At 36.1% G+C, this 12,269-nt stretch overlaps 1 protein-coding gene across 6 annotated transcripts in view; it reads left to right on the top strand.

Moving 5' to 3' along the window:
* The window catches only part of CSNK1G3 (casein kinase 1 gamma 3), a 71,997-nt gene that overhangs the window by 45,116 nt on the left and 14,612 nt on the right, over positions 1-12,269 (top strand). For 3 of the 6 annotated variants that reach the window (XM_060761971.2, XM_060761972.2, XM_060761974.2), the window contains exons 7-12: positions 1,704-1,938; positions 4,601-4,686; positions 4,787-4,871; positions 7,043-7,191; positions 8,670-8,765; positions 9,410-9,505. In XM_060761971.2, coding sequence (XP_060617954.1) covers positions 1,704-1,938; positions 4,601-4,686; positions 4,787-4,871; positions 7,043-7,191; positions 8,670-8,765; positions 9,410-9,505 — 747 coding nt within the window. The remainder of the gene's footprint in view (positions 1-1,703; positions 1,939-4,600; positions 4,687-4,786; positions 4,872-7,042; positions 7,192-8,669; positions 8,766-9,409; positions 9,506-12,269) is intronic. The other 3 variants (XM_060761975.2, XM_067464469.1, XM_060761973.2) reach the window with 2 other exon arrangements.

Raw genomic sequence — 12,269 nt, 5'->3', positions numbered from 1 at the left:
ATGTGATTCATTGTGAGCCTCAATCCTCTCATCGATTCTCGAAGAATGTTAACAATTCCTCACAGTGTGCAGTGCTCCTTGTGTTGGTGGCTGGACCAGTGAAATGTGCAAGCTCTCTCTCTTCCTTGTTAGCGTTCTTTAGTAGTGGCTATCAATGCATCCCTTGCGGGCTGGGAAGCTCACTGAGTCAGGTGGCAGTCAGGTGCCATTGTCTGTAGGTTTAGCAAGTCTGCACAAAAATGCACTCAAGATGAAGGCAGTCTTCAAGGCCTTCAGGTCCTTTAAGAGAATGCTGACAGGCAGGGCTGTTCAGGTAGTATCAGACAACACAACAATGATTTATGACCTGAACAAGCAAAGAGGCACAAACTCAAATATATTGTTGCACCTCATGCTTCTGTGATGGAATTGGTGAATTCTGTGGAAGATTTGAACCTCAGAACTTCACCTTCCCTTAAGCAGAGACTGCATTTGGGTGTGTTGTGCTTTTCTCCTTTGTGGCATAATACTTCCCCCTCTTATGGTTAGTAGCTTGCTAATCTCCCATTTGTGTGAGCCACAGAGATCACAAAGAAGGAGCATAGGTTGCATACCTGTAACAATGGTTTTTCAAATGGTCTTCTGTGAACCCTCGCTTCAATGTGTCCTGCCTCTTCTTTGATCCTTGATGCTACTTCAATGTACATAGGATTTTGGCAAAAAAAATAAAATCATATTAGTGTGTTTGTCTGGTGAATGGCTGGGGTAACTGCCAAAATGCTTATGCAAGGGTTCTAAAAGTTTCCAGATGATGCACTGTGCAGGTGCACAGAATGCATGTGTGTGAGTTCAGATAACCACTCCATAAACTACTGTTACCAGTATTCAGGCTTTTCAATGATTACCCATGTCAATTCTAGAGGACTGAAGGTTTCCCAAATAGGGGTTGATGGTGTTGGGACCGGGGGGGGGGGGGGGGGAAGCTTGATCAGCACTGCTTGGAAATAATCCTTTTATTTGTGGGAAATCTACTTGGGATTTAATCCAAAATATCAGTAAACGTATGAAGAAGTGAAATGTTACATTTTGTAAGATAGAAAACTTCGTGAATTTTATGACTCTTCCTATCCATGGAAAGGCATAATCAGGCATTTAAGCAACTAACTACCCTCCCATTTTTGGCTATTAGAAGCCCTTCCTGTCTGTTACCCTCCTGAGGCATCTGCTACCTGCACCTGTTTCTTAAGCAGTGCAGGTGCAGATTTGCTGAGCATTTCAAAAATCTATTTGTTATTCAACAGTAACTTAATATAGAAGGCAAGGCTACAGTTTGGAGGTAAGCAGGTTAAATTCTTACCACATGTACGTAATTTTAGCTTCAAAATGCATGAGGCATTTACTTTCCCCCCCTATCAGATGGGAATTCAGCATGCCCATTTTCCTTAGGTATTTTTAAGCTGAACAGTGGATTTTGAATAAGAAACATGTTTATTTTAATTGAGACATTTTTTAAAAATCACCTTTACTGTGTTGGATCCACTAGGCATGTAATACTCCCTAATTTATATCTTCAACTAAAGCAAGATTTCATAAGGTCTCCATTTTTAACTTGCCCGAGGAAGAATTGGTTTCTTCAGGACTGAAAAGATATAGCAATGGTTGCTTTTATTTGTTCTGCTACTATAGGTCTGGTTAAAAAAAACTTTTTTCGTTTCATTTAATAGATTTCCCGAATGGAATATGTTCATTCAAAGAACTTAATATACAGAGATGTAAAACCTGAAAACTTCTTAATAGGACGACCAGGAAACAAAACTCAGCAAATTATTCATATAATAGATTTTGGTTTGGCAAAAGAATATATAGATCCAGAGACAAAGAAGCACATACCATACCGAGAACACAAAAGCCTTACAGGAACTGCTAGATATATGAGTATAAATACACATTTAGGAAAAGGTATGTATTGATTTTTAGAACACAGACTCAGCAGCTTCACTAGATTTGTGTGAACATTTTTTGCATATCAGTAATTGTATTTGTAAATTTTCAATTTTATTGGAAACATTTGGTTTCTCAGATATTATGTGTTCATTTTATGGAATTACTACATTTTGAATTTCAAAGTACTCATCCCAGTGAATGCTCAGCTTTGCAAGACTTGTAACTTTGAAACTTTTTATAAATGACTGCTCATTGTCATTTCATTTTGGGATATTGCATGGTGAAGTTCAATACAATTCTCTCTTATGATGCAGGGATTGGCACCAGTGACTAGCCCAAATCAGTACTACTGCTAGTGGACTTGTTGTCTTTCATATTGCTGTGTCAGTGCTTCCATTTTTTTCAGATAATAGGGTGTATGGAACAGTAATGAGATCCTGGCATGCCCTCTATCTGCCAACTTGGCCAGCATTATTTAGAATTCAGAGAGTTGGTACAAAATGTCTAAAGCTATAAGCTATTGTACGGAAGAGGAATCTGGGCTTTCCAAAAGAAGCACATTTTTTGTTGGAAAAAAAAACTTGTTGAAGAACAGAGAAAACACAAACAAACAAAATTGATACCAATTGCTACTTTAAGATATGATTGAGAGAGATCCCTAGAAATGATATATAGATAAGGTAGAAACTAAGGGGCACAAGTGAACAGGTGGTATGTGTTCAGCATAACTGATGTGCCAGTGAACTGACGTGTGCACCCATGCTTTGAGCACTCTTCACATGTTGTGCTGAATTGGGGTTGATGGACATGGGCCATCTTTTCAAATTATCTTTAGATGTGAAAAATGTATGATACCTGAAAGAAAATATTAATAGTACAAGTCAGCTTATTTGCTTGTCTCACTGTTAAGTATCTTTTCTCCTTTCCCCCAATTTTTGTGGCGAAGAAAAATAGAAAGATCCTATAGAATAGGATCACGGAACAGGTTAAAAGCTTGATTTATTTGTCACTATATTTAGTATAGTGGGTGGTGGTTAATTGCACCATCATTATGTGTTATGATTGTACATGTATGTATGTATGTATGTATGTATATCATATGTTCTTTTTTTTAGTGTCAGGTCTCAAAGGGGTTCACAACACTTATAAGCATAAAGTGAATATGCCCTAAACCTCACAGTTAAAAGAAAAATAGTAGAAAAATCGTAGAAAAAATAGTTAGCTCATTCAAGAACTAGCATCTGAAATCCCCATCCCCGCCTCAAAGTAGTGATCTTTTTGTGAGGGATGAGACAATTCAGCTGGAATGGAAGTTCACTCCCTGTTGTTATCTTTCCTGACTTTGCCTACTGCCCATCCCATGTCCTTGAGATCCTTCCATTCTTTCCCATCTTTCTTCAGATAGAGTATGCATTTACTCTTGGCATATTTCTCTGTCTTTCTCTCTACTATACTAGTTGACAGCAACAATGGTTGCTGGGAAACTTTGGTGTATCAGCATTAACAACATATTTTCCCTAAGTTGTACCTCCCCCCTACTTATTCAAAAATTTGTATCCTGCTTTTTCTGTATGTAAGACTCTTTGAGTCTCCTTTGTGGAGAGAAAAAGTGGGAAATAATAATAATAATAATAATAATAATAATAATAATAATAATAATATGTGTATGTGCAAAAAAGCGCAAAACAAATGAATGATAACAAAAGATGTCAGACTTGTCACAAAGGAGGTTTTTTTTTTTTTTTTTTTTTTACCAACCATGGTCTGGTAAAAGTTTGAATTCTAAAATACTCAGCAAACTAGGATGTTGTAGCTGTTTTCTAAAATGTAAGTGTATATGTTAAGCAAGGTGGACCTCTCTGAAATGTTTTCTAGAGGTGATATTCTATCCTTGCTTGCCTTAATACTTTTTCATAATTGTTTTTCTCATACTTCTTCTATCTCTTTCCCTGGGCAGGTAATTGAATAAGGCCACAGAGAATAGAAAATAGTGTACTGTACATCTAGAACACAGCCTGTGTTTTTAAAGACAGGTTTAAGAATTGTATGATCCTCCAGAGGTTGTGACACTGTACCTTCTAGCATTCCTCACAATTGGCTGTGCTATGTACAGTTGCTGAGAGTTGACAACATCTCTAGGTCTGCACAGTTTCCACCCCTGTTTTGGTACAGTGGTGCACAAACTGTGATCCCCCATAGGTTATTTTGCATCATCCCTCACCATTTGCCAAGTTGGCTAATTGTAGTGAGCTAGGGTTTGCTAGGATTAGTGTCTAATGACATTTTAGAGGATCACAATCTGAGCACTTATTTGTTCTCATAATTTTTTTAATTGTAGGGCAAAAACACAGGTCTATTTACAAAGAACTGTTGTCTAATTAACTGCAAAATATATTTACAATAGAAGAACACTTTAAGTAAAGATGCTTATTATGAATAATATGAACTTTGCTCTTTTGCATTAAATGCTCAAGGAATACTAAAATATGTTTTATGGTAGGGAAAGCTAGTTTTCTATGTTATGAACTTTTGACTGTAACAGTACTTGGGGAAAAAAACTAAAAATATAAAAATGCATTACAGTTTTATATTGTGTATAATGTTTGTATTGTCAGTTCACAACTTAGTATTAGTTCATAATTTTGGTAGCTTAAATATTATCAATTTACTCTTTCAGAACAAAGCAGAAGAGATGATTTGGAAGCTTTAGGTCATATGTTCATGTATTTTTTAAGAGGCAGCCTTCCATGGCAAGGCTTAAAGGTAGTGTGTTAATTTCCAAAATACATCTTCTTTCTTCACAAATTGTCACAGTTTTATAAAATGTGTATAAAATAATAAGTTTATGTATATTTGTATTTAGGCTGATACACTGAAAGAACGATATCAAAAAATTGGAGACACAAAAAGAGCAACTCCCATAGAAGTACTGTGTGAAAACTTTCCAGGTAATCAATTCTGTTATCCATGTAATAAAAGTCAAAGTTCGTTTGCAATGCGTTCATGGGTTTGTGTATGTTTGGGGGCTATTTCCAAAATGACTTCTACTTCCAGAGAGCACTATGACGATGGATCTGGACCAACACCCCCCCCCCCCCCGCCCAAATGACTAACAGAAAATACTGGAGGAGGTGGAGATTGACCCTTTATTTTGGGAGTTATATAGACTCCTGCTGACAATGAATCTGGTCCAAATTTGGCAGACATACCCAACACAACCAACTTTACATGCTGGTGGGGTTTGGAATGAATTGGCCTGGGAAGTTGGGAGCTATAATTCACCCACACCCAAAAGCAAACAATGACTATTTCTTATAAATAGCATTGTAAAAGACTTAACCTGAGCATCATCAGGTACTTAAACTAGTAAGGAATAAAGCAACAAAGACAAATAGCCAGTTTCAAGTTGATGACCAACTTATACCCCACAAAGCGCTCATAGAAGTGATGTCAGGGATGTTGTATGTACAAATGCTTATTGAATCTGTTTCATTACTCCTCTCTTGATTTTAGTTGATTTTAAAAACATTGTTGGAAATAGATATTTCAATGCTTCTGAAGCTACCTCAGAATTATGCAAAAATGGTATAGTATCAAGATAAAATATGCAGCACATGTGTGGAAAAAGGAGTGAAAACGTGTGTATATCATTTTAGCCTCCAAGGAAAAAAACTTCATTTTTTTTCAAAATACCAGAATAGAAAATTATGCTTTGTAATGTGAACATTTTTGGCAAAAAGTGTTTTTTTCTTAAGAGTTAAAATACTTTATTGTTTAATAGAAACATGACATATCCTAACTAGACAGCTAATAATTCAGAAATAACCAGTTCTATAATACAGATGTTTAAGATACTCGTGATATTTCACTTTACAACAGCATATTATTATTTCTAGCAGGAAATCACAAGTACAGTTATTTGGGAATGAGTCATATTAAGTGCAGTCAGAATTAGTGTGCATTTCTAAGTAAGCATTCATAGTCACTATAGGGAAAATCTTCAATACTTGTATTACATTCTGCTGCTTGATGTAACATTACAATAGCAGCATAATTTAAATTATAGTAATCCAGGAGAAATACAGTTGTATTTCTGTCATCACTATTCTTACTATCTTTAAATTAAGAAGGGTCAACTTTCAGTTGGTGGTTGTATTTATAGGAGAATTTGAGAACTTGTGCAGCCTTGGAGGGGAGGGGTCCCAGAGGATGGAAATTGGTCACTGGACATTTGTCCATCCGTAGTCTATGCTGCTCTGTTTATTCATTCAGTCCCTTCTGACTCTTTGTGACCTCGTATACCAGCCCATGCCAGAGATCTCTGGCCACCCCCAGTTCCATCAAAGTCAAGCCAGTCACTTCAAAGAAACCATTCATCCATCTTGCCCTTGGTCTGCCCCTCTTCCTTTTTCCTTCCATTTTCCCCAGCAACATTGTCTTCTCTAAGCTTTCCTGTCTTCTCATTATGTGTCCAAAGTACTTCATCTTTGCCTCTAGTATCCTTCCCTCCAGTGAACAGTTGAACTTAGTTTCCTGGACTGGTTTGATCTTCTTGCGGTCCAAGGCACTCTCAGAATTTTCCTATGCTGCCAAGATAATATTCAGGCTTTCAGATTTTATTTCAAAAGACAAAATAGTGTGACTAAGTGGAAGCAACCAGATCACAGGAAGTGCACCAGTGAAACAAATGTACATTATTGAGAAGGATATATCAACGTGTAAGCTTTACATTACTCCCTTTATGCATTCAGATATACAAAATCCATTTGGTTTTAGAATAACAGCTAATGGAAGAATTACATGTAAACCAACTATTTTTACTATTGCTATATTTCATCCCAAAATCATAGAACCATAGAGTTGGAAGAGACTATAAGGGCCATCCAGTCAAATTCCCTATCATGCAGAAAAACTCCCAACAGAACCTTTTCTACTGGAGAACTTTTATGTAAATAAATAAGTTTAATTTTCTTTTGTAAACCAAATTACATTTCATAAAATAATTGCACTTAATGTGGACATTTCCTTCATTGACAGGGTGTAAGGTACCTGATATATTTTTCTTGATAGATTTCTCTTTTAAACTGTTATAATTATTAACATTTCTTCATTATTGTAGAAGAAATGGCTACATATCTTCGCTATGTGAGAAGACTGGATTTTTTTGAAAAACCAGACTATGACTACTTAAGAAAGCTCTTTACAGACTTGTTTGATCGGAAGGGTTATATGTTTGATTACGAATATGACTGGATTGGTAAACAATTGGTAAGTACAAAATAGTTGTCTTTAAATGCCCATTACCTTAGATCAGAGACTAATTAGAGACATGTTTTATTTTAATTGCTGTGTTGTTATTTTATGGCTGTATTGTTGTATTTGGGCTCGGCCTCATGTAAGCCGCACCGAGTCCCTTGGGGAAATGGTAGCGGGGTACAAATAAAGTGTTGTTGTTGTTGTTGTTGTTGTTGTTGTTGTTATCTACAGTATAGTAAATGTTACACTATAGACAGAATTGTAGAATAGCCACCATTGTAAATTTTGTTACTGCTCTGTCTTTCTGAACTCTTTGGTAGGTACTCTTAGGTTATTTCTTTGAGCCTTTGAAAGGAATAATAGGGTTATATTTGTCTTGTGTTTTGAGTGTATGGTGGATACTGTTTACTCTTTAAGCAGTCCTGCAGCACTAGAACCTTTAAAGGCTATATCCCTTCTGTTGTGTTTGTATATTTTAATTAAATCAGCTAATAATTGTTTACAGAAACAAACCCAATTTTTTTAAACATGTAGTCCTGAAGATTAAGAACACGTGAGCCTTTAAAATATGAACATTTAACCTTATCAAATAACCTGGAGTGCTCATAAGTCTAAGTGAAATTCCCAGTGTATTCAATCTACAGAATGCACATCTATTTAAATGACAAGTGAGATTTGCTAACTATCAGATGACGCTTTTTGCAGTGGTATGAAACAGGCTTAGGAAGTAATTTGTATTTGTATTTGTATTAACTATCCAGGTTGTTTTTCTTCCTATATGTATTCTAGGAAAATATGCTTTACTTGCTGACAGTAATTAAACTATTTAATAAAATATCTCAATTAAATGTTGAACAGAAGCTTCTGGGCTGATAATTGATTGAAATGCAATGAAGTTAAGCTGAAGTCAAAAGGTTACTGGTTTTTATCTGTTTGTGTAGAGGTTGGCCGGGCAAGCATCGTCCTTCAGAAGTTACAATAATCACAGTTTCTCACCATTAGTTATGTTTGCTAGTTCTGATAAATGTTATATATTGTTGTATAAGCTGTTTGGCTGTTCTGTTTATTTATTATTTATTTACAACATTTCTACCCTGCCTTTCTCACCATGGAGGGGACTCAAGGTGGCTTTACATACAGGCATTGAATGTTTGCCACTTCTGTTCTGGAAACCGCCCTGATTCCCCTCGGGGAGATAGGGTGGGTTACAAATAAAGTTTATGATGATGATGATGATGATGATGATGGTGATGATGAGGCTAAAGCACTATTCTGATAATACTAATGCTTTCAGTTGATAGGGTTTTTTTTTTCTTTTGCATTGGTGATTCCTACATGCTAAAGGTTTCAGGTGACTGTATCTCATTCAAGTTAAAGCTATGGGAACTTGAAATAACCTTCCAACCAGTTTTTAATAAGAAACAAATGTCCATCGATTTTGAAATCTGTTGTTTCATGGTACAAATACTTGTCTATTGTATTGTTTGCAGCCTACTCCAGTGGGTTCAATCCATTCAGATCCTGCAATATCTTCCAACAGAGAAGCACATCCACACAGAGATAAGATGCAACAGTCTAAAAATCAGGTATGCCATTCACTCTTTTGTTTCTTCTTTCAGTTATGATTTTCCCCTGATTTCTGAGCTAATGATGAGCATTCTAATAATCTCCTTTCAAAATCTTCATTTTTCAAATTCATTTTCACATACAGAAAAATCAAGGGTTTGCTTCTGTTGACATTAATACATTTAGTTTGTCTTCTAAGTATGAAGTATAATACTATTATTTTTAAAAAATCAGCTAGGTTTTATTTTGTGATTTAAGCATCAGATGAATCCGTGACAAAATATGTATTAAATATGCATGACATGGAAGTAATGAAGCTTTTCATTTTCTTTCTCATACTCCTCTTTGATAATACTGGGTGTTTTTTAAGAGAGAGTAGCCCATCCCATCCCAAATGGCCCCTGGGTATTCCTGTTCTGCATGGGGTTTCATGTTTGAAGTTTTTGTTTAGTGATTCCAGTTACTCCTTTTGTATTAAAAACTTTAAACATGTTTCTATGCATTCAGGTACATATGTATGCATATTGCTACCTGTGTATAGGTACCCATATGTTCCTGTGATGTTTATGTAGAAAAAATTGATTAGCAGCATGATGTGTTTAATATGTTCTGGGTTCTTATTCCTCCTCTTCCATGCATGCATAATGCATTATATAACTGGCAGTCGACAGACCACAGGGCAGCCTGGGACCCCCATCAGGCCAATCCCCATCATTTGAGAGCTCACCTAGCAGCAGACAGACATGGTGGCTCGGTACAGGTATTTTCTGTTCTTTGCATGACTATTTCCACATCTTAGAGGCACATAGCACGTGTCTTGTTTTTTCCCCCTCCTGGAAATTGTATTTTATAACTATATCTATAACCATGTCTCTTTGATTATAATACCCATACTAAAAAAAGTCACACATAATTGACTTTGTTTCTGCAAATGCTTGTAGAAGATTAGCCATCTGGATTTTCAGGAGAAGGTGTTCTCATGAATGATTGGTTAAATCAGGGGTCCTCAAACTTTTTAAACAGAGGGCCAGGTCACAGTCCCTCAAACTGTTGGAGGGTCGGATTATAATTTGGGGGAAAATGAATGAATTCCTATGCACACTGCACATATCTTATTTGCAGTGCAAACACACACACACACACTTAAAACCAATACAATAATTAAAATGAAGAACAATTTTAGCAAATATAAACTTATTAGTATTTCAATGGGAAGTGTGGGCCTGCTTTTGGTTGATGAGATAGGATTGTTGTTGTTGTTGTGTGCTTTCAAGACATTTCAGATTTAGGTTGACCCTGAGTGAGGGCCGGATGAATTACCTTGGAGAGCCACATTCGGCCCTCGGGCCTTAGTTTGAGCACCCCTGGGTTAAATATTGAACTTTTTTTCCTTGCTGGTACTTGATAAACAGTAAGCAGACTGTATCTTTTGCCCTGATATGCAATAGACATCCAATATTTGAAGCATTAAATGCTACTTTGTCTCTTAGGTGATAGTCCTGACAGGCTCCAAATGATTGATCACCCAGTGGCATTCATTGTATGGGAAAGTGAAAGTCTTAAGTTGTATTGTGAGATCTTTTCATTAAAACTGTTTCCTTTCAGCTTCTAAAAACCTTTTCAAGACCAATTTCTGAAAAGGGAACAGCTTCGGCTGCATGAGCGTATTTGTATGTGTGGGAATGAAAGGAAATGGGGAAATGATATTAGTTTTTGCACCATTCATGTTGGTGTAGACCATGCTTCTTAAACTGTGGTTCCTGAACCCAAATGGGGTATCCTTAGTTCAGGGTTGGGGTCCTGAAAAATCTGGCAACAGTATGAAAGTTTTCTAAATATCATCTAATGGTGGTTTTAGACAAAAAGTCTGCTCTACAGAAGGTGCTTCAGCTATACTTCATAAGAAGGAAAACCAGCCTGTTTAGCAAACCTTTCAAACAGTAGAAGTTTGATTTATATATTCTGGAGTGACATAAAATTTCTCAAGCGAAAAGGGGTCCTGAGTGGGAAAGTGGGTATAGTTCATTACCTTGGTAATAGCTTTCCTAAGTGATGCTTGACTCCTTCAGAATCACTGAGTTGTTTGCATATGGTGTAATGAGCTGATGTTTCATTCTCAACAGATAATCTCTGGCCTTGCTTGTAGATATATTTTTCTTCAATTGTCCATGTAGCCATCTTTTCTTTCCTCCATCTTGAGTCCTGACAGTTTGAATTTTTCAGATTATCTCAAATTGGCCTAATATTGATATCAGAAATCTGAGTCTGTTAAATAAATTAGGAAATGTTGGTCTGGGTAATATTCACTGATATTTTTGTTGCTGTCTGAAATAGCATTGAAATTGTATTGAAATAGCATTTTTGATTTGCAGTGAACTGTTATTGCTCCCATGGAGTAAACGTTATTGCCTCAGTGTAAACTGTTTTGTCTGTTTTGAAGCAAGAAATCTTTGACTACTCTGTGGCCTGGTTCTTCTGTTGGTTAGGTATGCATGTGACTTCTCTGGCCCGTGGTCCTGGAATGCGTGGGCATTTGTGTTGACCATTGGAACAGAATAATATTTACCCTCACAGCTGGATGAAACGTACCTCTGCATTATGATTAGTAATGTGGTTTTCCTGCTAGGCCCTGCTCTGGCATACTGGAGCATGGAACTGTACACTTTTAAACATAAGCTTTATCCCTGTTCCTGCAGACTGTGAGGTATTAGAGATTCTCATTGATGAGGGAAGAGCAGTGTAAGCTAAATAATATGTTGACTATTGGAAATGGAGGAACAGAACATACTATTCCTTCAAAAAGACTTTTGAGGAAATTAGCCTTCATTATTAGGTTTATCGGTTGCAGAGTAACTGAAATTAACTTAAAATTGAAAGGTTTGACTTTGTATTATCAAAATAGTTGTCATTTGTCTATAATGTAAATAAGTTCAAAAATTAAAGCAGTCTTGTTGGTAGTGATTATGATTTTTTAAAGTATTTCAGTTATGTGGTTATAAAAGAAAATGATTGATTCAGGTTGTGGAAAGAGATTAGCTTGTTCTCTAAGAATAGTTGACTTGTCAAAGTATCTTTCCTACCGTCCATTTTTTCTTTTTCTTTCTGGAAGCAACATACTGTTCATTGTTGTGTTTTACTTCTAGCCTCCTCCATTTTTGCTCTACAAAAGTTTGTCTTAGTTCCTGAAAATGTCAACTAATTAATTGTCCCTTTCACAGTACTTGCATTACTTACAACTTGCATTGCAGTAAGTTGCAATGCTTATAAAAGGTTTCTTTAATCAGAGTTTTTCTTTTCCCTCTAGCATATTATTCAGAAGTAATAATTGTTATTGAAGGGAACTTTCACTTTGATCAAGCTCCTTAACCATTTTTGGAACTTACATTTCAGAGTTGGCTATTGTTTGCAGGTGCCCCCTCCTCATTAGCTTGATTTGCTAAAGTAGTTTGCTTATATTTATTTATTTATTTATTTATTTATTTATTTATTTATTTATTTACGACATTTCTACCCTGCCTTTCTCC

Source organism: Anolis sagrei, chromosome 2, assembly GCF_037176765.1.
Source record: "Anolis sagrei isolate rAnoSag1 chromosome 2, rAnoSag1.mat, whole genome shotgun sequence".
NCBI classification, from domain to species: domain Eukaryota; kingdom Metazoa; phylum Chordata; class Lepidosauria; order Squamata; family Dactyloidae; genus Anolis; species Anolis sagrei.
Note: the sequence above shows the minus strand (reverse complement) of the source record. Positions and strands in the feature narration are given on the sequence as shown.